We start from the raw sequence: 24,457 nt of genomic DNA on the forward strand, positions 1-24,457 counted from the left end.
CTCTGGCCTCTTATCCTCTCTAGATCTTCTCATTGGGAACTGCCGGTGTGACATCGGCCGTCTCAATGTCTCTGCTCCCCTCACTCACTCCAGCCTACCTCGCTCAGAACTTGCAGCACACCGTTCTCTCAGGTCCAGCCCTAACAATGTCATTAAACCCGCTGACAAGGGTGGCGCTGTTGTTGTTTGGCGAACCTGCCTCTACCTTGCGGAGGCTGAACGCCAACTCTCCAACACCTCCTCCTGCCTCCCCCTGGACCACGACCTCACCACCGAACATCAAGGTATCGTTCCTCAGACCGTCTTGGACCTCATCTCCTCTGGAGATCTCCCCTCCCACCACCCCCGCGACTTCCAACCTCAGACCCCCCCAAACCCGCACAGCCCGCTTCTACCTCCTTTCCAAGAGCCACAAATGGGTCTGCCCTGGTTAGACCCATGTTTCAGCCTGTTCTTGCCCCACGGAATTGATTTCTTCCTATCTCGACTATTTTTTCCTCCCCTTGTCCAGTCTCTTCCTGCCTTCATCTGCAACTCTTCCGACGCCCTCCGCCACTTCAAGTTTCCAGTTTCTTGGCCCAAACCGTCACCTTTTCACTATGGACGTCCAATCCCTCTACAACTCCATCCCCCACCAGGACGGCCTGAGGGCGCTCCGCTTCTTCCTAGAACGGAGGCCCAACCAGTCCCCATTCACCACCACCCTCCTCCACCAGACTGAACTGGTTCTCACATTGAACAACTTCTCCTTTGACTCCACTCACTTCCTCCAAATTAAAGGTGTTGCCATGGGAACCCGCATGGGCCCTAGCTATGCCTGCCTTTTCGTGGGATATGTGGAACATTCTTTGTTCCAGTCCTACTCGGGTCCCCTCCCTCACCTCTTTTTCCGGTACATTGATGATTGTATCGGTGCCGTTTCCTGCTCTCGCCCTGAACTGGAAAATTTAATCAACTTTGCTTCCAATTTCCACCCTTCCCTCACCTTCACATGGTCCATCTCCGACACTTCCCTTCCTCGGCTTGTGTCTCAATTTCTGGGGGGGGGTGGGGCGGAGGGGGGGGGGGGAAGAGGGCGGAGGGGGGGGGGGGAGGAGAGGGCGGAGGGGGGGGGGGGAGAGGGCGGAGAGGAGGGGGCGGGGGAAGAGGGCGGAGGGGGAGAGGGCGGAGGGGGGTGGGGGTGGAGGAGGGAGGGGAGGGGGAGAGAGACAGACAGACAGACTTAGGCGGCTCCCCCTCCCCCTGAGGCCTGTCGCCCCTTCCCGGGCCCCTCACTCACCAGGGTCTAGTAGCAGAATCAGTCCGGGGTGAGGCCTCTCGCTCACAGGCCCGGGGCTCTCAGGCACTTTTGATCTCCGGCTCCAGCCGTTTCCCCTCTGAACTGCGACCCGGCGGCTGTCGGCGGTCGGCCCAGCCTCCCGCCTCCCCATTGGCCGGCTTCGCAGCCAGGCCTCGCGATTGGTTAGTTTCGTTGCTCCCGCCTCCCCAGTGGCCGGCTCGAAGCTCACCAGACCGGCCTCGGTATTGGTTAGAAACCACCGCCCTCCTCTCGAACCGCTCCGATTGGACAATCGCGGGGGTGGTCCCGTGTTTGCTATTCGACGCGGCGGCCCGTGCGCTCATTGGACGTCGCCGAAAGACAGCGGGCCACCAATTAGTCAGCGGCTCGTCTTCTCTCCGCGACTTCGATTGGTTGAAAGTGAGTTAGCCGCGGTGATTGGACAAGATCTCGCTGCTGCGCAAAACTTTAAACTCTCGGCCACTCACAATTACGCTAGCTTTCAGGCAGGCGCTGGTCGGTGTGATGTGTCGGCCGTTGTGATTGGGCGAGGTGTTGGCGATTGCGGGGGAGGGTCGGTCTGTGCCGCGCAGGGTGGGCGCCAATCGGCGCGCGTCGCGTCGCGTCAGTTGGAGGCATAGATTCAAAAAGCAACCGCCTTCGCGGGATAGCCAATGGAAACGCAGGTTGCATCGGGCTGTGTGCGCGAGAGCCAATGGGAAGATGGCTTACAGTAATAGGAGGAGGAGGAGCTAGAGCCATTGGGAGGGCGGCTTACAGTGGTCGTCGTAGTCGGGGCTATTGCCAATGGGAGGGCGGCTTACAACGGACGGCGGGGGCGGAGCCAATGGGAGGCCGGCTGACAGCCGTCTGTGTGGGGGGGGTTAACCAATGGGAGGGCGGCTTACAGCGGGAGTAATGGGGAAAGCCAATGGGAGGGCGGCGTACAGCGAGCGGAATGACGGAGACCAATGGGAGGGCGGCGTACAGCGAGCGGAATGACGGAGACCAATGGGAGGGCGGCGTACAGCGAGCGGAATGACGGAGACCAATGGGAGGGCGGCGTACAGCGGGCGGCGGAGTGTAGGTATAAACATTAATACATAATTATTATATGTACAATAATAATAATAACGGAAAGAGGGGTTTAGGTATTATCATAAAATCATAGCAATTTACCATATCATAGAAAGAGGCCTTCGGATTTCCAGCATCCGCAGTTATATAAAACCCTAGTTCGCTATTCAGTGTTAGCTGTAGCTCAGTGGGTAGCGCACTTGCTTCTGAGTATTATGGCTGTGGCTTCACGTCTCACTGCAGGTAGTTAGTTGAGCGCATAATGCTAGGCTGATGTTCCAGAGCAGTACCGAGGGAGTGCTGCACTGCCAGAGGTGCTGACTTTCAGATGAGACGTTAAATCGAAGTCCTGTCTACTCTCTCAGGTGGACGTAAAAGATCCCATGGCACTATTTCGTCCCAGTGTCCTAAGCCAATATTTATCCCTCAACCAACATAACACAAACAGATTATCTGGTCATTATCACCTTGCTGTTTGTGGGAGCTTGCTGTGTGCAAATTGGCTGCTGCGTTTCCTACATTGCAACAGTAACCGCATTTTATTGGCTGTAAAGCGCTTTGACATGTCCGGTGGTTGTGAAAGGTGCTATATAAATGCAAGTCTTTCTTTCTCAACTCAAGCATTGTGTCCAATTCTGGGCTCCACACTTTAGGAAGGATGTGACGGCCTTAAGAGAAGGTGCAGAAAAGATTTATGAGAATGGTTCCAGGGATGAGGGACTTCAGTTACATTGATAGACTGGAGAAGCTCTCCTCGGAGCAGAGAAGATTGAGAGGAGATTTGATTGTGGTGTTCAAAATCATGAGAAGTCTAGGCAGAGGGGTCAGGAACCAGAGGACGCAGATTTAAGGTGATTGGCAGAAGATCCAAAGGCGACAAGAGGAGAAACTTTTTTACGCAGCGAGTGGTTAGGATCTGGAATGCACTGCCTGAAACGGTGGTGGAGGCAGACTCAATCACAGCTTTCAAAAGGGAGTTGGATGAGTAGCTGAAGGAAGAAGATTTGCAGGGCAATGGCGGGGAGTGGGACTAGCTGAAGTGCTCTTGCAGAGAGCTGCTACGGGCTCGACGGGTCGAATGGCTTCCTTCTGTGCTATAAGCATTTTATGTCTGTGCTGGCCGAAAAAGATCTATCCAGCCAAATCCCACTTTCCAGCCCTTGCTCCGTAGCCCTGTAAGGTTACGGCACTTCAAGTGTATGTCCAAGTACTTTTTAATTGCGATGAGGGTTTCTACCTCTACCACCCTTTCAGGCAGTGAGTTCCAGGCCCCCACCACCCTTTGGCCCCCACCACCCTTTGGGTGAAAAAAGTTCTCTTCAACTCCCCTCTAATCCTTCTACCAATTTCTTTAAACCTATGCCCCCCCCCCCGTGTTTGACTGCTCTGCTAAGGGAAATAGGTCCTTCCTATCCACTCTATCCGGGCCCCTCATAATTTTATACACCTCATAAAGTCTCCCCTCAGCCTCCTCTGTTCAAAAGAAAACAACCCCAGCCTATCCAATCTTCCTTTACAGCTAAAATACTCCAGTCCTGGCAACATCCTCGTAAATCTGCTGCGTACCCTCTCCAGTGCAATCATCGCTGCAGTCCCTGTGTGGTGAAGGTACCCCCACGATGCTGTTAGGGAGGGAGTTCCAGGATTTTGACCCAGCGGCGATGAAGGAATGTATTTCCAAGTCGGGATGGTGTGTGACTTGGAGGGGAACTTCAAGGTGGTGGTGCTCCCATGCGCCCGCTGCCCTTGTCCTTCTATGTGGCGGAGGTCGAGGGTTTGGAAGGTGCTGTCGAGGCCTTAGTGTCATGGGATATTTTACGAGGCAAACGGGGCCTCGGTTTCACGCCTCATCCGAAAGATGGCAATGTGTATATATATTATTAAGATATATACATCATATATACATTTTATACAATGGAGAGAGGAGTGTGGGTATTATACAGTATATACATTATATACAAATAAGAGAGGAGTGTGGATATTATACAGTATATGCACTACGCAATAATAGTGGAGTGGGTAATGTACAGTATATACATTCTATACAATAATAATAGAGTAGTGGTATTATACAGTATATACATTCTGTACAATAATAATGGAGTGGGTATTATACAGTATATACATTCTATATACAATAATAATAGAGGAGTGTGGGTATTATACAGTATATACATTCTATACAATACAATAATAATAGAGGAGTGGGTAATATACAGTATATACATTGTATACAATAATAGAGGAGTGTGGGTATTTATTTATGGTATATACATTGTATACAATAATAGAGGAGTGTGGGTATTTATGGTATATACATTATATACAATAATAGAGAGGAGTATGGGTATTATACAGTATATACATTGTACACGACAACAATAGAGAGAGGAGTGTGGGTGTTATTATCTATATATATAAACGGATACTTCTGTCTGTCTGTCCTCTGTCCTCACGTGTGCGTCTGTCCGGCTATGCGCTCGAAAGTTATAGAGCGTACCTACGCGTGCGTTACGTCGCAAGAAAGCTTACCTTTCCAAAACGGTCTTAAGCATATTTACGTTTCGGCCGGACAAAAATTGCACCCGCGGTATCCGAAAAACATTCAAAATTCCGCTCATTTGCATCTCATTATCCGCTCATTAGCGACAGAGTGACCTCGAGGTCGACCAATCGTACGCCGGGTTCCTGGCGCGTGCAGCCGGGCCCTCCTACAGTCGAGTGACGGGACGATTGACCAATCCTACGCTTTGGTGACCTGACGGTCGACCAATCGGTGCGTGTGTGGGCGGGCCTTATCGTTCGGAACCGAGGTGAGTGGCCGCCATCTTTATTCTCACTTTCTGTGTGTTTATTGTCTGGGTGGGGCCTAATCCTTCAGAGACTATAAATACATTAGCTTAGCCTTCTTTCATCAACAAAGAGACGGACACTGGCCTGAGTACACATGAGTCACTTGTAGGATTGAGAAGTGAGTGAAATTTCTGTTGTTTTGTTAGGAGCGATTTTTTTTTTTTAATGTGTAAAACGTAAAAACACAAGCGATTTTTTTTTTAATGTGTAAAACGTAAAAACACAATGTCTAAAACGTTAAAACACAATGAAGATGGTGTCCCATCTTCTTAACAGCTGTTTAAAAAAAAATAACTTTTGGTCTTTTCAGCAAGAATGCGCGTTCCTTCTCCGTGGCAGCTTTTTAAAAACATTAAACAACTTTCAAGATGGCCTCCCATCTTCTTAACACCCGTTTAAAAAAAAAAAAATTTTTTTTTTGTGTTTTCACAAAGACTGCGCGTTCCTTCTCCGTGGCAGCTTTTTAAAAAAAAATTAAAAAATTTCTGTTGCTTTCACAGACTGCGCGTTCCTTCTCCGTGGCAGCTTTTCAAAAAAAAATTTCTGTTGGTTTCACAGACTGCGCGTTCCTTCTCCGTGGCAGCTTTAAAAAAAAATTAAAAAAAAATTTCTGTTGCTTTCCTTCTCCGTGGCAGCTTTAAAAAAAAAAAAAAAAAAATTTCTGTTGGTTTCACAGACTGCGCGTTCCTTCTCCGTGGCAGCTTTTAAAAAACATTTTAAAACTTTCAAAATGGCCTCCCACCTTCTTAACACCCGTTTTTGAAAACTTTTTTTTTGCTGTTTCGCTGACCCCCTCAAAACACTCCTCCCCTCCTCCCACTCTCCCTCCTCCTCCTCCCCCCCATTCTCACTCTCTCCCCCCCTTCTCACTCTCTCCCCCCTTCTCACTCTCTCTCCCCCTTCTCACTCTCTCCCCCCTTCTCACTCTCTCCCCCCCTTCTCACTCTCTCCCCCCTTCTCACTCTCTCCTCTCTCTCTCTCTCCCCCCTTCTCACTCCGCCCCCCCTCGCCCCCCTCCCTCGCCCCCCTCTCCCTCGCCCCCCTCTTCCTCGCCCCACCTCCCTCGCCCCCCCTCTCTCCCTCGCCCCCCTCTCTCCCTCGCCCCCCCTCTCTCCCTCGCCCCCCTTCTCTCCCTCGCCCCCCTCTCTCCCTCGCCCCCACTCTCTCCCTCGCTCTCTTCCCCCCTCTCTCCCTCGCCCTCTTCCCCCCCTCTCTCCCTCGCGCTCTTCCCCCCCTCTCTCCCTCGCTCTCTTCCCCCACACAGTCGCTTGCTCTCTTTCTCCACCCCCCCCCCCACAGTCGCTCGCTCTCTTTGTCCTCGAAAAAGCCTCGGCACCGCCGGGCACTCCAGCTAGTCTATATATATAAACGAGTCGATCTGTCTGTCTGTCCTTCTGTCCTCGGGTGTGCGTCTGTCCGGCTATGCGCTCGAAAGTTATAGAGCGTACCTACGCGCGCGTTACCTCCGAAGAAAGCTTACGCTTTCGGGACGGTCGTAAGCGTATTTACTTTTCGGTCGGACCAAAATTGTTCGCGCCTTATGCAAAAAACCTTCAAAATTAAACTCATTATCTGCTACTTAGCTTTGATTGACTGACGTCAAGGTTCGACCAATCCTGTGCCGTCGCGATTGACCAATCCTACAGTACGGTCCCCTGATGGTTGGCGGTGTGTGTGTGTGGGCGGGACTAATCGTTTTCATCTCAGGGATCTGGCAGCCATTGTTTCACTGCCATTACTTCAGCTTCCAGCTCAAACTACTTTGATCATCCAGCTTTGAAAAAGTTAGTATCTCTTTTAAAAATAACATAAGATTTACCAAAAACGTTTTATAAGTACTTTCACTTTCATCTTTCAAGGTATTAAAAAGTAGAAATGTTGCCCGGCAGCAGATTCACAAAGGGACACAGACAGGGCCCAAAAGCCTAGGACTCGATTTAAAATGTTGCCCGGCACCAGATTCACAGAGGGACACAGAGAGGCCCCAAAGCCTGGCACTCGATTTAAACCGCCCGGCCCAAAACAGCCCTGGCAAAGCCGGGCTCCCCCCAGCTAGTACAGTATATATATCTATCTATATATATAAATCGGTACTTCTGTCATTCTGTCTATCTGTCATTCTGTCTGTCTATCTGTCATTCTGTCTGTCATCGCCTGTGCGTCTGGCGGGCTATGCGCTCGAAAGTTACAGGGCGTACCTACGCGCGCGTTACCTCCAAAGAAAGCTTACGCTTCCGAGACGGTTTTAAGCGTATTTACGTTTCGGCCGGGCTAAAATCGCGCCCGCAGTATCCCAAAAACCTTCAACATTCCGCTCATTAGCATCTCATTATCCGCTCATTAGCGACAGAGTGACCTCGAGGTCGACCAATCGTACGGCGGCTTGCTGCCGCGTGCGGCCGGGCCCTCCTACGGTCGAGTGACGGGACGATTGACCAATCCTACGCTTTGGTGACCTGACCTGGCGTGTGTGGGCGGGCCTTATCGTTCTGAACCGAGGTGAGTCGCCGCCATCTTGCTTCCATTCTTTTTCCTGCTTTCTGCGTCTTTCTTTTCAAATATACATTTCCAGCAAAATAAAATTCAATTTATTAAATTCTTTTAAAATAAATCACTCATTTGTAAATATTTTATCTAACCTGAACATTCTTTTTCCTACCTTTGCCCGTTTTTTTCTTAGGCCTGAAAGCCTGGGCCTTTCTTGCCCAGCCAGGCCCGAGCTAGGTAACTGGGCTGCTGCTAAGCTCCTCACCAGCCCCCCCCCCCCCCCGTGTCACGTTACCCGGGGCAACGGCGTCAGCCACGAGGGTCAGGGTGCGCGCGCAGCAGGAGCAGGTGAGACTCTGTTCCGCGCTCGGCTCGGGCGGGGGGGGGGGCGGGGCTCTCGAGAGTGCGGATCGGATTACCCCGGCAACGGGAGTGCGGGCCGGCTGGGGCTTGGAGAGCGCGGCTCTCGGCCGGGGGGGGGCGGGGCTTGGAGAGCGCGGCTCTCGGCCGGGGGGGGGCGGGGCTTGGAGAGCGCGGCTCTCGGCCGGGGGGGGCGGGGCTTGGAGAGCGCTGCTCTCGGCCGGGGGGGGCGGGGCTTGGAGAGCGCGGCTCTCGGCCGGGGGGGCGGGGCTTGGAGAGCGCGGCTCTCGGCCGGGGGGGGGCGGGGCTCGGAGAGCGCGGCTCTCGGCCGGGGGGGGGGGGCGGGGCTCGGAGAGCTGGGCTCTCGGCAGTGCGGGGCGGCGCGGCAGGGTTACCCCGGCAACCGGGCGTGGCCGTGCCTGTCTCTCAGCCTCAAGCCCTCCCTTCCTCCCTCCCCCCCGCCCTCCCTCCCCCCCTTCCTTCCCCCCTCCCTTCCCCCCGCCCCCCTTCCCTTCCCCCCGCCCCTCCTTCCCCCCCCGCCCTCCCTTCCCCCCCACCCTCCCTTCCCCCCACCCGCGCTCTCTCTCTACCCCCCAGTCGCTCTCTCTCTACCCCCCAGTCGCTCTCTCTCTTCCCCCCCCAGTCGCGCTCTCTCTCTCTCTCTCCCCCCCCCCCCCAGTCGCTCTCTCTCTCTCTCTCTTCCAACAACAACATGCCCTCGAAAAAGCCTCGGCACCGCCGGGCACTTGAGCTAGTACATTGCATACAATAATAGAGAGAGGAGTGTGGGTATTATCTATCTATATATATAAAAAGCGGTTGGTCTGCCTGTCCGCTATACACTCAAAAGTTATAGAGCGTACCTACACGTATGCTATATCAAAAGAAAGGTTATGATCAGGGGAGTCTAATAGGCGTATTTACTTTTTGGTCAGACAAAAATTGTTCGGACACTATACAAAAAACGTTCAAAAATCCGCTCATTAGCGGTTGACCAATCCCACCGCTCATTAGCGTTGAGTGACGTGATGGTTGACCAATCCTACAGTTCACTGACCTGATGGTTGACCAATCCGCCATCTGTGGGCGGGCCTAATCCTGCAGCCTCCCGAAACTTCGCCGCCATGTTTTTTCATCCCCACAGCGACAGCACCAGCCAAACAAACCCCCACATTGCGGCTCCGGGAGCGGAAGGTGAGTTTCGCTCACTCGGGCCGGGCCTCACAACTGCTCGGCCCAAGACACAGAGCGGGCAGGGTAGCGTCAGCGGCCGTCCATAAACCGCACTACCCGCAGCACGGTAGCCGGACGCACCGGCTAATCAGCTGGGGTCCGTCTCGGCCCTAGATCCCTGCCGCGCCTCAAGCGCTTGGCCCCGCACGTCCACCGTGGCCGCGCTCAATTTTCAAAGCCCTTCCCTGGCTGCCAAAAGATGGGGAGGGAGGGACATCAGAGGGGGAGAGGTACAGAGAGGGAGAGAGAGAGGGGACTACAGGGGCAGGGACAGAGAGGGGGGGAGAGAGAGGGGGGCAGGGAGAGAGAGGGGCAGTGAGAGAGAGGGGCAGGCAGAGAGAGAGGGTCAGGGAGGGAAAGAGTGACACAGCGCGGGAGCCGCAGTGCCCAGCCATAAACCGCGCGGCCCAAAAAAGCCCTGGCACCGCCGGGCACCCCCAGCTAGTGTTTCAATAAGATCGCCTCTCATTCTTCTAAACTCCAATGAGTACAGGCCCAACCTGCTCAACCTCTCTTCATAAGACAACCCCTTCATCCCCAGAATCAACCTTGTGAACCTTCTTTGAACTGCCTCCAATGCAAGTATATCCCTCCTTAAATAAGGAGACCAAAACTGCACGCAGTTCTCCAGGTGTGGCCTCACCAGCGCCCTGTACAGTTGTAGCAAGACTTCCCTACTTTTATACTCCATCTCACTTGCAATAAAGGCCAACATTCCATTTGCCTTCCTAATTACTTGCTATACCTGCATGCTAACTTTTTGTATTTCATGTACGAGGACCCCCAGATCCCTCTGTACCACAGCATTATGTAGTCTCCATTTAAATAATAATTTGCTTTTTTATTTTTCCTACCAAAGTGGATAACCTCACATTTTCCCACATTATACTACATCTGCCAAATTTTTCCCCACTCACTTAACCTTTTTATATCCCTCTGTAGATTCTTTGTGTCTTCCTCACAATTTGCTTTCCCACCTATCTTTGTATCATCAGCAAATTTGGCTACAGTACACTCGGTCCCTTCATCCAAGTCATTAATATGGATTGTAAATAGTTGAGTCCCCAGCACTGATCCCTGTGGCACCCCACTAGTTACAGTTTGCCAACCGGAAAATGACCTATTTATCCCGACTCGCTGTTTTCTGTTAGTTAGCCAATCCTCTATCCATGCTAATATATTACCCCCAACCCTGTGAGTTCTTATCGTGTGCAGTAACCTTTTATGTGGCACCTTATTGAATGCCTTCTGGAAATCCAAATACACTACATCTACTGGTTCCTCTTTATCCACCCTGCTCGTTACATCTTCAAAGAACTCTAGTAAATTTGTCAAACACAATTTCCCTTTCATAAAACCATGTTGACTGTACTTGATTGTACAGTATTATGATTTTCCAAATGTCCTGCTATTACTTCCATAATAATGGATTCCAGCATTTTCCCAATGACAGATGTTAGGCTAACTGGTCTATAGTTTCCTGCTTTTTGCCTCCCTCCTTTCTTGAATAGGGGTGTTACATTTGCGGTTTTCCAATCTGCTGGGACCTCTCCAGAATCCAGGGAATTTTGGTAGATTACAACCAATGCATCCACTATCTCTGCAGCCACTTCCTTTAAGACCCTAGGATGCAGGCCATCAGGTCCAGGGGACTTGTCAGCCTTTAGTCCCATTAGTTTGCCGAGTACTTTTTCTCTAGCGATAGAGATTGTTTTAAGTTCCTCCCTCCCTATAGCCTCTTGATTATCAATTATTATTCAGATGCTTTTAGTGTCTTCTACTGTGAAGACTGATACAACATTTTTGTTCAAAGTCTCTGCCATTTCCCTGTTTCCCATTATTATTTCCCCAGTCCCACCCTCTAAGGGACCAACGTTTACTTGAGCTACTCTCTTCCCTTTTATATACCTGCAGAACCTCTTACTGTCTGTTTTTATATTTTTTGCTAGTTTGCTAGAGGGAACTTTACTCGATACCTAACCTCTGCTGTACCTGTCGTGGGAGTGTTTGATGGGTCAATGTAGAGGAAGCTTTAGTCTGTATCTAACCCCTGCTGTTCCTGTCCTGGGAGTGTTTGATGGGACAGTGTAGAGGGAGCTTTAGTCTGTATCTAACCCCTGCTGTACCTGTCCTGGGAGTGTTTGATGGGACAGTGTAGAGGGAGCTTTAGTCTGTATCTAACCCCTGCTGTACCTGTCCTGGGAGTGTTTGATGGGTCAATGTAGAGGAAGCTTTAGTCTGTATCTAACCCCTGCTGTACCTGTCCTGGGAGTGTTTGATGGGACAGTGTAGAGGGAGCTTTAGTCTGTATCTAACCCCTGCTGTACCTGTCCTGGGAGTGTTTGATGGGTCAATGTAGAGGGAGCTTTAGTCTGTATCTAACCCCTGCTGTACCTGCCCTGGGAGTGTTTGATGGGACCGTGTAGAGGGAGCTTTACTCTGTATCTAACCCGTGCTGTCTGGGAGTGTTTGATGGGACAGTGTAGAGGGAGCTTTACTCTGTATCTAACCCATGCTGTACCTGCTCTGGGAGTGTTTGAGGGACAGTGTAGAGGGGGCTTTACTCCATATCTAACCCATGCTGTACCTGCCCTGGGAGTGTTTGATGGGACAGTGTAGAGGGAGCTTTGCTCTGTATCTAACCCGTGCTGTACCTGCCCTGGGAGTGTTTGATGGGACAGTGTAGAGGGAGCTTTACTCTGTATTTAACCCATGCTGTACCTGCTCTGGGAGTGTTTGATGGGACACTGTAGAGGGAGCTTTACTCTGTATCTAACCCGTGCTGTACCTGCCCTGGGAGTGTTTGATGGGACAGTGTAGAGGGAGCTTTACTCTGTATCTAACCCGTGCTGTACCTGCACTGGGAGTGTTTGATGGGACAGTGTTGAGGGAGCTTTACTCTGTATCTAACCCGTGCTGTACCTGCCCTGGGAGTGTTTGATGGGACAGTGTAGAGGGTGCTTTACTCTGTATCTAACCCAGGCTGTACCTGCCCTGGGAGTGTTTGATGGGACAGTGTAGAGGGAGCTTTACTCTGTATCTAACCCGTGCTGTACCTGCCCTGGGAGTGTTTGATGGGACAGTGTAGAGGGAGCTTTACTCTGTATCTAACCCGTGCTGTACTTGCCCTGGGAGTGTTTGATGGGACAGTGTAGAGGGAGCGTTACTCTGTATCTAACCCATGCTGTACCTGCCCTGGGAGTGTTTGATGGGACAGTGTAGAGGGAGCTTTACTCTGTATATAACCTGTGCTGTACCTGCCCTGGGAGTGTTTGATGGGACAGTGTAGAGGGAGCTTTACTCTGTATATAACCCGTGCTGTACCTGCCCTGGGAGTGTTTGATGGGACAGTGTAGAGGGAGCTTTACTCTGTATCTAACCCGTGCTGTACCTGCCCTGGGAGTGTTTGATGGGACAGTGTAGAGAGAGCTTTACTCTGTATCTAACCCGTGCTGTACCTGCCCTGGGAGTGTTTGATGGGACCGTGTAGAGGGAGCTTTACTCTGTATCTAACCCGTGCTGTACTTGCCCTGGGAGTGTTTGATGGGACAGTGTAGAGGGAGCTTTACTCTGTATCTAACCCATGCTGTACCTGCCCTGGGAGTGTTTGATGGGACAGTGTAGAGAGAGGTTTACTCTGTATCTAACCCGTGCTGTACTTGCCCTGGGAGTGTTTGATGGGACAATGTAGAGGGAGCTTTACTCTGTATCACAGTTAGTTATACTGTATTTATATTATAATAACTGGCCAATATTTATCTCTCAACCAACATCACTAAAACAGATGATCTGGTCATTATCACATTGCTGTTTATGGGAGTTTGCTGTGCGCAAATTGGCTGCCATGTGTCCTACATTACAACAGTGACTACACTTGAAAAGTACTTCATTGGCTGTGAAGCGCTTTCGGAAGTCCTGAGATCCTGAAAGGCAAGTCTTTCTTTTCTTTCTATACATACACTCTCTTAACTTCAGTGTCTCCCTATTAGTGATTTAAACTGCATTTATATTATTTATGTCATATTCACTCAGCACCCTCAATATAGTATATACAGTATATAATCTGCTCTCTCCCTATTCTGGTTATTTCTGATAAATATTAAAAAATGAGAAAAGACTTACATTTCTATAGCGCCTTTCACGACCACCGGACGTCCCAAAGCGCTTTACAACCAATGAAGTACTTTTGAAGTGTAGTCACTGTTGTAATGTGGGAAACGCGGCAGCCAATTTGCGCGCAGCAAACAACAATGTGATAATGACCAGATAATCTGTTTTTGTTATGTTGATTGAGAGATCAATATTGGCCAGGACCCCAGGGAGAACACCCCTGCTCTTCTTCGAAATAGTGGCCGTGGGATCTTTTACGTCCACCTGAGAGGGCAGACTGGGCCTCGGTTTAACGTCTCAGCCGAAAGGCGGCACCACCAACAGTGCAGCACTCCCTGGGAGTGCCAGCCGAGATTTTTGCGCCCCTTTTGAGGTCTTCAAGATTATGAAGGGGTTTGATAAGAGTGGACATAAAGAAGATGTTTCCACTTGTGGAGGGAGTCCAAAACTAGAGGGCCATGAATATAAGACAGTCACTAATAAATCCAATAGGGAATTCAGGGAAACTTCTTTACCCAGAGAGTGATGAGAATGTGGAACTCGCTACCCTAGGGAGTGGTTGAGACGAATGGCTTAGATGTATTTATGGGGAAGCTAGATAAGCACATGAGGGAGAAAGGAATAGAAGGATATGCTGATCGGGTAAGACGAAGAGGGGCAGGAGGAGGCTCGTGTGAAGCATAAACACCGGCACGGAGCAGCTGGGCTGAATGGCCTGTTCCCGTGCTGTAAATTTGATGTAATTCGATGTAATATACCAACACTCTGTCCCTATTCTGGTTAGCTATATATAATGTATACAATAGATACTATGCATATACTATTACATAGGATATACGGCACAGAAACAGGCCATTCGGCCCAACCAGTCCATGCCGGTGTTTATGCTCCACTCTAGCCTCCTCCCGTCTTTCCTCATCTAACTCTATCAGTGTAACCCTCTATTCCCTTCTCCCTCATATGCTTGACCAGCCTCCCCTTAAATGTATCGATACTATTCACCTCAACCACTCCCTGTGGTAGCGAGTTCCACATTCTCACCACTCTCTGGGTAAAGGAGTTTCTTCTGAATTCCCTATTTGATTTCTTGGTGACTATATTATATTGATGGCCTCTAGTTATGCTCTTCCCCACAAGTGGAAACGTTCTTTCTGTATCCACTCTATCAAAACCTTTCATAATTTTATAGACCTCTATTAGGTCGCCCCTCAGCCTTCTCTTTTGAAGAGAAAAGAGACCCAGCCTGTTCATCCATTCCTGATAGGTACACCCTCGCATTTCTGGTATCATCTTTGTAAATCACCCTCTCCAGTGCCTCGATATCCTTTTTATAATATGGCGACCAGAACTGCACGCAGTGCTCCAAGTGTGGTCTAACCAAGGTTCGATACAGGTTTAGCATAACTTCCCTACTTTTCAATTCTATACCTCTAGAAATAAACCCTAGTGCCTGGTTTGCTTTTTTTTATGGCCCTGTGTCGATACTTTTAGTGATTTGTGTATTTGTACTCCGAGATCCCTCATTTAGATTCTTATTTTCCAAGTCCTGCACTCCTCTCTCCCTATTCTGCTTCATTATCAACCAATCATAGAATCTTAAAGCACAGCAGGAGGCCATTCGGGCCATCGTGCCTGTGCCGGCTCTTTGAAAGAGCTGTCCAGTTAGTCTCACTCCCCTGCTCTTTCCTCATATCCCTTCAAATTGTTTCCCTTCAAGTATTTATCCATTTTCCCTTTTGAAAGTTACGATTGAATCTGCTTCCACCGCCCTTTCAGGCAGCGCATTCCACATCACAGCAACTCGCTGCGTTAAAAAATGCTTCCTCGTGTCGCCTCTGGTTCTTTGGCCGATCACCTTAAATCTGTGTCCTCTGGTTACCCACCCTTCTGCCACTGGAAACATAGAAACATAGGAGCAGGAGTAGGCCATTCGGCCCTTCGGGCCTGCTCCGCCATTCAATATGATCATGGCTGATCCTCTATCTCAATACCATATTCCCGCTCTCTCCCCATACCCCTTGATGCCTTTTGTGTCGAGAAATCTATCTATCTCCTTAAATATATTCAGTGACTTGACCTCCTCAGCCTTCTGTGGTAGAGAATTCCACAGGTTCACCACCCTCTGAGTGAGGAAATTTCTCCTCATCTCAGTCCGAAATGTCCTACCCCATATCCTGAGACTGTGACCCCTCGTTCTAGACCCCCCCAACCAGGGGAAACATCCTCCCTGCATCCAGTCTGTCTTGCCCTGTCAGAATTTTATACATTTCAATGAGATCCCCTTCTCATTCTTCTTATTTGTTCTATCAAAACCCTTCATGATTTTAAACATCTCTGTCGTATCTCCTCTCTGGACCAATGAAGGACAGAGTTGGGGGGGGGGGAGGAGTGATGGCTGATGGGGCGGCTGTGTTTACGCGGTAGGTGCGATGGCGGTGTTGCCTGTGTGAGCCAGAACCCGGGGACAGGTAACACTGAGGGTGCGTTAATGCGCGGAGTGGAAGGTTTTAACGTCTGCTCTCTGGAACTCGGCAAGCAGGGCTCGGTACCTCAGTCTCACTCAGTCCTAAAGGAACAGGGCCAGTCTTGAGGCTCAACCTAGCTCTGCGTGTATACAAGGAGCTGTCTTTAGGCCTGAGGATGGCGGAACGGCTGCAAGCCATTTCCGTTCTAATAATGCCATAGGCGAGCAGCATGGTGAATCCCCGCCCTCAACCGTCTCTGTGCCAGGGCGACCACCCCCCTCTTCCCCAGGCTGTGACAGGAGGACCCATCTCCCTCCCCGCTAATCTGTGCCAGGGCGACCCGCTTCCACACTCTTGTCTGCCTGGTTTTTGGGGGTGTCCATCAACGTTCCCTTTAAGCTGTGCGGCGCCGTGCAAGTCCCACGCAGCCAGTGAGAAGGCTTTTAAATAGAAAAAAACGACCCTGCACGGAATTTTGAATGGCTCGGGCAGAGTGGGCCAAAACAAACTTAGAGGGTACATTGGTGCCCATCTGATGATTTTGACTGAATGTATATCCCTACACTCCTCTCTACCTGTCATTTTATTTTATACTTTACAAATGCATACAATGTGTATACTGTAATATAGCCACACTCCCCTCTCCCTATTCTGGTTACTGATACCATATTTAATTTATTATATATATATATACTAGCTGGGGGTGCCCGGCGGTTCCAGGGCTTTTTTGGGCCGCGCGGTTTACGGCTGGGCGCTGCGGCTCCCGCGCTCTGTGTCACTCTTTCCCTCCCTGACCCTCTCTGCCTGCCCCTCTCTCTCACTTCCCCTCTCTCTCCCTGCCTCCTCTCTCTCTCCCCCCCTCTCTGTCCCTGCCCCTGTATGTCCCCCCTCTGTCCCTCTCTGTACCTCTCCCCCTCTGATCTCCCTCCCTCCCTCCCCATCTTTTGGTAGCCGGGGAAGGGCTTTGAAAATTGAGCGCGGCCGCGGTGGATGTGCGGGGCCTAGCGCTTGAGGCGCGGCAGGGATCTAGGGCCGAGACGGACCCCAGCTGATTAACCGGTGCGTCCGGCTGCCGCGCCGCGGGTAGTGCGGTTTATGGACGGCCGCTGACGCTACCCTGCCCGCTCTGTGTCTTGGGCCGAGCAGTTGAGGGGCCCGGCCCGAGTGAGCGAAACTCACCTTCCGCTCCCGGAGCCGCAATGTGGGGGTTTGTTTGGCTGGTGCTGTCGCTGTGGGGATGAAAAAACATGGCGGCGAAGTTTCGGGAGGCTGCAGGATTAGGCCCGCCCACAGACGGCGGATTGGTCAACCATCAGGTCAGTGAACTGTAGGATTGGTCAACCATCACGTCACTCAACGCTAATGAGCGGTAGGATTGGTCAACCGCGAATGAGCGGATTTTTGAGGATTTTTGAATGTTTTTTGTATAGTGTCCGAACAATTTTTGTCTGACCAAAAAGTAAATACGCCTATTAGACTCCCCTAATGATAACCTTTCTTTTGATATAGCATATGTGTAGGTACGCTCTATAACTTTTGAGTGTATAGCGGACAGACAGACAGACAAACAGCCAGACAAACAAACCAACCGCTTTTTATATATATAGCGATAGAAGATAGATATAAGATTCTGAGGGGGCTTGACAGGGTAGATGCAGGGAGGATGTTTCCCCTCGTGGGGGAATCTAGAACTAGGGGGCACAGTTTCAGGATAAGGGGTCACCCATTTAAAACAGAGATGTGGGGGAATTTCTTCCCTCAGAGGGTCATGAATCTTTGGAATTCTCTACTCCCAGAGAGCTGTGGAGGCCGAGTCATTGAATATATTCAAGGCTGAGATAGACATATATTTGAGCTACAGGGGAGTCAAGGGTTATGGGGAGCGGGCGGGAAAGTGACGTTGAGGGCAAGATCAGATCAGCCATGATCTTATTGAATGACGGGGCAGGCTCGAGGGGCCGAATGGCCTACTCCTGCTCTTTTTTTATGTTATGTTCTACACTGTCCCATCAAACAGTCCCAGGGCAGGTACAGCACGGGTTAGATACAGAGTAAAGCTCCCTCTGCACTGTCCCATCAAACACTCCCAGGGCAGGTACAGCATGGGTTAGATACAGAGTAAAGCTCCCTCTACACTGTCCCATCAAACACTCCCAGGTCTGGTACAGCACGGGTTAGATACAGAGTAAAGCTCCCTCTACACTGTCCCATCAAACACTCCCAGGGCAGGTACAGCACGGGTTAGATACAGAGTAAAGCTCCCTCTACACTGTCCCATCAAACGCTCCCAGGGCAGCTACAGCACGGGTTAGATACAGAGTAAAGCTCCCTCTACACTGTCCCATCAAACACTCCCAGGGCAGCTACAGCACGGGTTAGATACAGAGTAAAGCTCCCTCTACACTGTCCCATCAAACACTCCCGGGGCAGGTACAGCAGGGGTTAGATACAGAGTAAAGCTCCCTCTACACTGTCCCATGAAACACTCCCAGGGCAGGTACAGCACGGGTTAGATACAGAGTAAAGCTCCCTCTACACTGTCCCATCAAACACTCCCAGGCCAGGTACAGCACGGGTTAGATACAGAGTAAAGCTCCCTCTACACTGTCCCATCAAACACTCCCAGGTCTGGTACAGCACGGGTTAGATACAGAGTAAAGCTCCCTCTACACTGTCCCATCAAACACTCCCAGGTCTGGTACAGCACGGGTTAGATACAGAGTAAAGCTCCCTCTACACTGCCCCATGAAACACTCCCAGGGCAGGTACAGCACAGGTTAGATACAGAGTAAAGCTCCCTCTACACTGTCCCATCAAACACTCCCAGGGCAGGTACAGCACGGGTTAGATACAGAGTAAAGCTCCCTCTACACTGTCCCATCAAACACTCCCAGGGCAGGTACAGCACGGGTTAGATACAGAGTAAAGCTCCCTCTACACTGTCCCATCAAACACTCCCAGGGCAGGTACAGCACGGGTTAGATAGAGTAAAGCTCCCTCTACACTGTCCCATCAAACACTCCCAGGGCAGGTACAGCACGGGCTAGATACAGAGTAAAGCTCCCTCTACACTGTCCCATCAAACACCTCCAGTTCTGGCTGATCTCACCCAGTGTGGGACTGAGCCCCAGACACACACAGAGCAGGAAGGGCCCAGGTTCCTTCCCCGGCCTGTGCTGAGTTAGCTGATATCACATTGAAAGGGGAGGCTTCCGTTGGCCTCAGAACCCTACGTAACGGATGGATAAGCTCATATGGGGGGAGGGGTGTGTGTGTACAATTGCTTTTGGTGCACTTGGGTTAGTATAGTCACCCAGGGTTTCTGTTCCTGATCACCAACCAGCGCCCCTTCTGGAAATTGCGCTCCTTTACACAATGAAGCCCGCCACAGTCCAATATCCTGTGGCGAGGAATGGACACTCGGAGCCTCGCAGCTTGTACCTGAGTGGGAGAAAAGAAAGATAATTTCGACAGCGCCTTTCACAATCTCAGGACGTCCTAAAACGCTTCACAGTCAATGCAGTACTTTTTGAAGTGTGGTCACTTTTGTAATGTAGGACACGCGGCAGCCATTTAGCGCACAAACAGCGAATGTGATAAGAGCAGATCATCTGTTTTTAGGTGTTGGTTGAGGGATAAATATTGACCTAGGGGAGAACTCCCCCTGCTCTTCTTCCAGTAGAAGCCGCAGGATCTTACATATTCACCTGAGAAAGCAGACGGGGCCCTTGGGTTTAACGTCTCATCCGAAAGACGGCACCTCACTCAGTGTGTCAGGATAGATTATGGGGCTCGAGCCTCTGGAGTGTGTGTGTGTGTGGTGCTCGAACCCGCAACCTTCTGACCCAGAGGCGAGAGTGTTACCCACTGAACCAAAAGGGAGGGAGTGAATGAAGAGGAGAGATCTCCTGAGTTTCCAAGCCAGTGCCATGGGCTGAAATGTGAGCGTAGCATCCACGTCCTCTTTAACTGTCGGCGTTAACCTTTTTTTTCCCCCTCCCACTACTCTCGACCTTTCGCAGTGATGCCACCGACCCGTCCACCTCAGTCCGCAATGGCCAAGAAGGAGGCCAACATTCTCTGCTCGGAGCGCTACGGCACGCGCTGGACTCGGCGCTACGTCCAGCTGGAGGACGGGCAGCTCCTCCGAAGATCGGAGCAAGCGGGGCACGTGGCGCGGTCCATGGCTGGCGGGTTCACGGTGAGTCCGAGGTCGGGTGTCGTCGCCCCGGATAGTGCGGAGCAGGGCGCAGGCAAGTGGGGAACAGGCTATGGAATGGGGCTGCGATCTTTCAGAGAGAGGGCACAGGGAGTGATGGGGAAAGGGCAACGGGATGGGACTGAGGGGAGAGGTCTATCAGAGAGAGGGGCACAGGGAGCGATGGGGGAATGGGGAAAGGGCGGGGGAATGGGACTGAGGGGAGAGGTCTATCAGAGAGAGGGGCACAGGGAGCGATGGGGGAATGGGGAAAGGGCGGGGGAATGGGACTGAGGGGAGAGGTCTATCAGAGAGAGGGGCACAGGGAGCGATGGGGGAATGGGGAAAGGGCGGGGGAATGGGACTGAGGGGAGAGGTCTATCAGAGAGGGACACAGGGAGCGATGGGGGAATGGGGAAAGGGCGGGGGAATGGGACTGAGGGGAGAGGTCTTATCAGAGAGGGACACAGGGAGCGATGGGGGAATGGGGAAAGGGCGGGGAATGGGACTGAGGGGAGAGGTCTATCAGAGAGAGGGACACGGAGCGATGGGGGAATGGGGAAAGGGCGGGGGAATGGGACTGAGGGGAGAGGTCTATCAGAGAGAGGGACACAGGGAGCGATGGGGAAAGGGTGGGGGAATGGGACTGAGGGGAGAGGTCTATCAGAGAGAGGGACACAGGGAGCGATGGGGGAATGGGGAAAAGGCGGGGGAATGGGACTGAGGGGAGAGGTCTATCAGAGAGAGGGACACAGGGAGCGATGGGGGAATGGGGAAAGGGCGGGGGAATGGGACTGAGGGGAGAGGTCTATCAGAGAGAGGGACACAGGGAGCGATGGGGAAAGGGTGGGGGAATGGGACTGAGGGGAGAGGTCTATCAGAGAGAGGGGCACAGGGAGGGCTGAATCCCCTCCTCCCGAGCTGTAAAATTCTGATTGGGTGGATGATTGTTGTGCAGCGTGAGTTGGACCACTTAGATTTGCTCTCCATTGTCTTAAAATCATAGAATCATAGAATCTAGGCCAATCAACCCGTCGTGCCGATGCCGGCTCTTTCAAAGAACTCTCCAATTTAGTCCCACTCCCCAGCATTTTCCCCGTAAACCCTGCAAATTCGTCCTCTTCAAGCACATGTCCAATTGCCTTTTGAAAATTCCTATGGATTCTGATTCCACCACCCTTTCAGGTAGAGCGTTCCAGATCTTAACAACCCTCTGTGTGAGGAAATTTCTCCTCATTTCCCCTCAAGATCTTTTGCCAGTTATTTTAAATCTAACCCACTTGCCAGCGGAAACAGTTTCTCCCGACTTGCTCCAGCAAAACCCCTAATAATTTTGAACACCTCTATTTAGGTCTGCCCTTAACCTTCTCTGCTCGAAGGAGAACAATCCCAGCTTCTCCAGTCCCTCCACATAACTAACGTCCCTCATCCCTGGTACCTTTCTGGTCAATCTCTCCTGCATCCTCTCCAAGGTCTTCTCATCTTTCCTAAAGTGTGGTACCCAGAATTGAACACAGTACTCCAGCTGAGGCCTAACTAGTAACTTGTAAAGGTTTTGTATGGCTTTCCTTGTTTCTTGTATTCATTGCCCCCATTTACGAAGCCAAGCATCCCATATTCTTTCTTAACTGCCTTCTCAACTTGCCCTATTGTCTTTAAAGATTTGTGAATATTTACCCCCCGGTCCCTCTGCTCTTGCGCCGCACTCAAAATAGTACCATTTCGATTATACTGCCTCTCCATGTGTTTCTCCCAAAGTACAACACTTCACACTTCTCCGCATTAAATTGCATCTGTCATGTGTCTGTCTTTCAGTCATTATTCCTGCCCCAAGGATATCCCGAAAGTGTGAGTGATGACTACCTTACCTACCAGATCTGGGACACCGTGCAGGTCAGTGATCAAACAGCAGCTCATCATTCATAGGCCAGCAGCTTCTAGTTACACGGACTGTGTATCTACTGCACAGTGACACCCGGTCCCAGAGAGGAAAGGACAGTGTATCTAACACACTGTGACACCCGGTCCCAGAGGGGGAATGGACAGTGTATCTAACACGCTGTGACACCCGCTCCCAGAGGGGGAAAGGACAGTGTATCTAATGCACTGTGACACCCGGTCCCAGAGAGGAAAGGACAGTGTATCTAACACACTGTGACACCCGGTCCCAGAGGGGGAATGGACAGTGTATCTAACACGCTGTGACACCCGCTCCCAGAGGGGGAAAGGACAGTGTATCTAACGCACTGTGACACCCGGTCTCCGAGGGGGAATGGACAGTGTATCTAACACACTGTGACACCCGCTCCCAGAGGGGGAAAGGACAGTGTATCTAATGCACTGTGACACCCGGTCCCAGAGGGGGAAAGGACAGTGTATCTAACACACTATGACACGGTGGCATAGTGGTTAGCACTGTTGCCTCACAGTGCCAGGGACCCGGGTTCGAATCCGGCCTCGGGTGACTGTCTGTGTGGAGTTTGCACATTCTCCCCGTGTTTGCGTGGGTTTCCTCCGGGTGCTCCGGTTTCCTCCCACAGTCCAAAGATGTGCGGGTTAGGTTGATTGGCTATGATAAATTGACCCTTAGTGTTAGGGGGATTAAATACGTGGGGTTACGGGGATAGGGTGGGATATGTGGGGGTTACAGGGATCGGGTGGGATATGTGTCGGTGCAGGCTCGATGGGCCGAAATGGCCTCTATCTGCACTGTGGGGTTTCTGTGATTCTGTGATTCTGTGACACCCGGTCCCAGAGGGGGAAAGGACAGTGTATCTAACGCACTGCGACACCTGGTCCCAGAGGGGAAAGTACAGTGTATCTAATGCACTGTGACACCCGGCCCCAGAGGGGGAAAGGACAGTGTATATAACAAACTGTGACACCCGGTCCCAGAGGGGGAAAGGAAAGTGTATCTAACGCACTGTGACACCCAGTCCCAGAGGGGGAAAGGACAGTGTATCTGACACACTGTGACACCTGGTCCCAGAGGGGGAAAGGACAGTGTATCTAACGCACTGTGACACCCGGTCCTAGAGGGGGAAAGGACAATTAATCTAACGCACTGCGACACCCGGTCCCAGAGGGGGAAAGGACAGTGTATCTAACGCACTGTGACACCCGGTCCTAGAGGGGGAAAGGACAATTAATCTAACGCACTGTGACACCCGGTCCCAGAGGGGGAAAGGACAATTAATCTAACGCACTGCGACACCCGGTCCCAGAGGGGGAAAGGACAGTGTATCTAATGTACTGTGACACCCGGTCCCAGAGGGGGAAAGGACAGTGTATCTAATGCACTGTGACACCCGGTCCCAGAGGGGAAAGGACAGTGTATCTAACGCACTGTGACACCCGGTCCCAGAGGGGGAAAGGACGGTGTATCTAACACACTGTGACACCCGGTCCCAGAGCGGGAAAGGACAGTGTATGTAACGCACTGTGACACCCGGTCCCAGAGGGGGAAAGGACAGTGTATCTAACACACTGTGACACACGGTCCCAGAGGAGGAAAGGACAGTGTATCTAATGCACTGTGACACCCGATCCCAGAGGGGGAAAGGACAGTGTATCTAACACACTGTGACACCCGGTCCCAGAGGGGGAAAGGACAGTGTATCTAACGCACTGTGACACCCGGTCCCAGAGGGGGAAAGGACAGTGTATCTAACGCACTGTGACACCCGGTCCCAGAGGGGGAAAGGACAGTGTATCTAACGCACTGTGACACCCGGTCCCAGAGGGGGAAAGGACAGTGTATCTAACGCACTCGTGACAGTCGGTCCCAGAGGGGGAAAGGACAGTGTGTCTACCAGACTGTGACACCCAGTCCCAGAGGTGGAAAGGACAGTGTATCTAACGCACTGTGACACACGGTCCCAGAGGGGGAAAGGACAGTGTATCTAACACACTGTGACACACGGTCCCAGAGGGGGAAAGGACAGTGTATCTAATGCACTGTTGACACCCGGTCCCAGAGGGGGAAGGGACAGTGTATCTAACACACTGTGACACCCGGTTATTTGGGCTAATTGACAGCAGGTGATGTTGTCTCTATTTCCGATGACAGGCCTTTGCCAGCAGCATAACAGGCACCCTCGCCACACAGGCTGTACTGAAGGGTGTGGGGGTCGGGGACAACACTGCCACTGTTGCTGCAGCCTCCATCACCTGGATACTGAAAGGTAAGGTGAGCGACTAATCTTACAGGGGGATGGTCTCAGTCCCCTCTCTCTTAGGGAGATATCTGTACACTGACTGGTGTCTCCCAGTCCCCTCAGTCCCCTCTACCTCAGGGAGATATCTGTACACTGACTGGTGTCTCTCAGTCTCTCTCTCCCTCAGGGATATATCTGTACACTGACTGGTGTCTCTCAGTCCCCTCTCTCTTAGGGA

The 24,457-nt window shown here is 51.4% G+C and overlaps 2 protein-coding genes across 5 annotated transcripts in view; one reads left to right on the top strand and one right to left on the bottom strand.

Annotated features, from left to right (window-relative positions):
* Positions 1–1,499, bottom strand: part of LOC147095488 (uncharacterized) — a 31,675-nt gene extending 30,176 nt beyond the window's left edge. The window contains exon 1 of the mRNA XM_085974632.1: positions 1,280–1,499. The gene's annotated coding sequence lies outside the window, so the exon portion shown is untranslated. The remainder of the gene's footprint in view (positions 1–1,279) is intronic.
* An 87-nt stretch (positions 1,500–1,586) lies between these two features.
* Positions 1,587–24,457, top strand: LOC147095489 (RUS family member 1-like). 4 transcript variants are annotated; one of them, XM_085974634.1, is made up of 4 exons: positions 1,587–1,699; positions 19,887–20,065; positions 21,878–21,955; positions 24,132–24,457. In XM_085974634.1, coding segments are annotated over exons 1-4 (390 nt in total). In that variant the 5' UTR covers positions 1,587–1,698; the 3' UTR covers positions 24,264–24,457. The 4 variants fall into 4 exon arrangements, with proteins under 4 accessions (XP_085830760.1, XP_085830759.1, XP_085830761.1 ...); XM_085974633.1 differs by lacking the exon at positions 1,587–1,699 and adding an exon at positions 2,307–2,366 and having other exon boundaries at positions 24,132–24,455; XM_085974635.1 differs by lacking the exon at positions 1,587–1,699 and adding an exon at positions 2,328–2,362.

The sequence above is a fragment of the Somniosus microcephalus genome, unplaced genomic scaffold (assembly GCF_052327205.1).
Source record: "Somniosus microcephalus isolate GS21.2 unplaced genomic scaffold, FLI_Smic_1.0 unresolved_chr1, whole genome shotgun sequence".
NCBI classification, from domain to species: Eukaryota; Metazoa; Chordata; class Chondrichthyes; order Squaliformes; family Somniosidae; genus Somniosus; species Somniosus microcephalus.

Excerpts from the sequence above, each read along its gene's own strand:
- LOC147095489 (XM_085974633.1), top strand. The coding sequence starts at position 2,318 with ATGACGGAGACCAATGGGAGGGCGGCGTACAGCGGGCGGCGGAGTGTA. Across the intron at positions 20,066-21,877 it reads CCATGGCTGGCGGGTTCACG|TCATTATTCCTGCCCCAAGG; the intron begins GTGAGTCCGAGG and ends TCTGTCTTTCAG. Across the intron at positions 21,956-24,131 it reads AGATCTGGGACACCGTGCAG|GCCTTTGCCAGCAGCATAAC; the intron begins GTCAGTGATCAA and ends TTCCGATGACAG.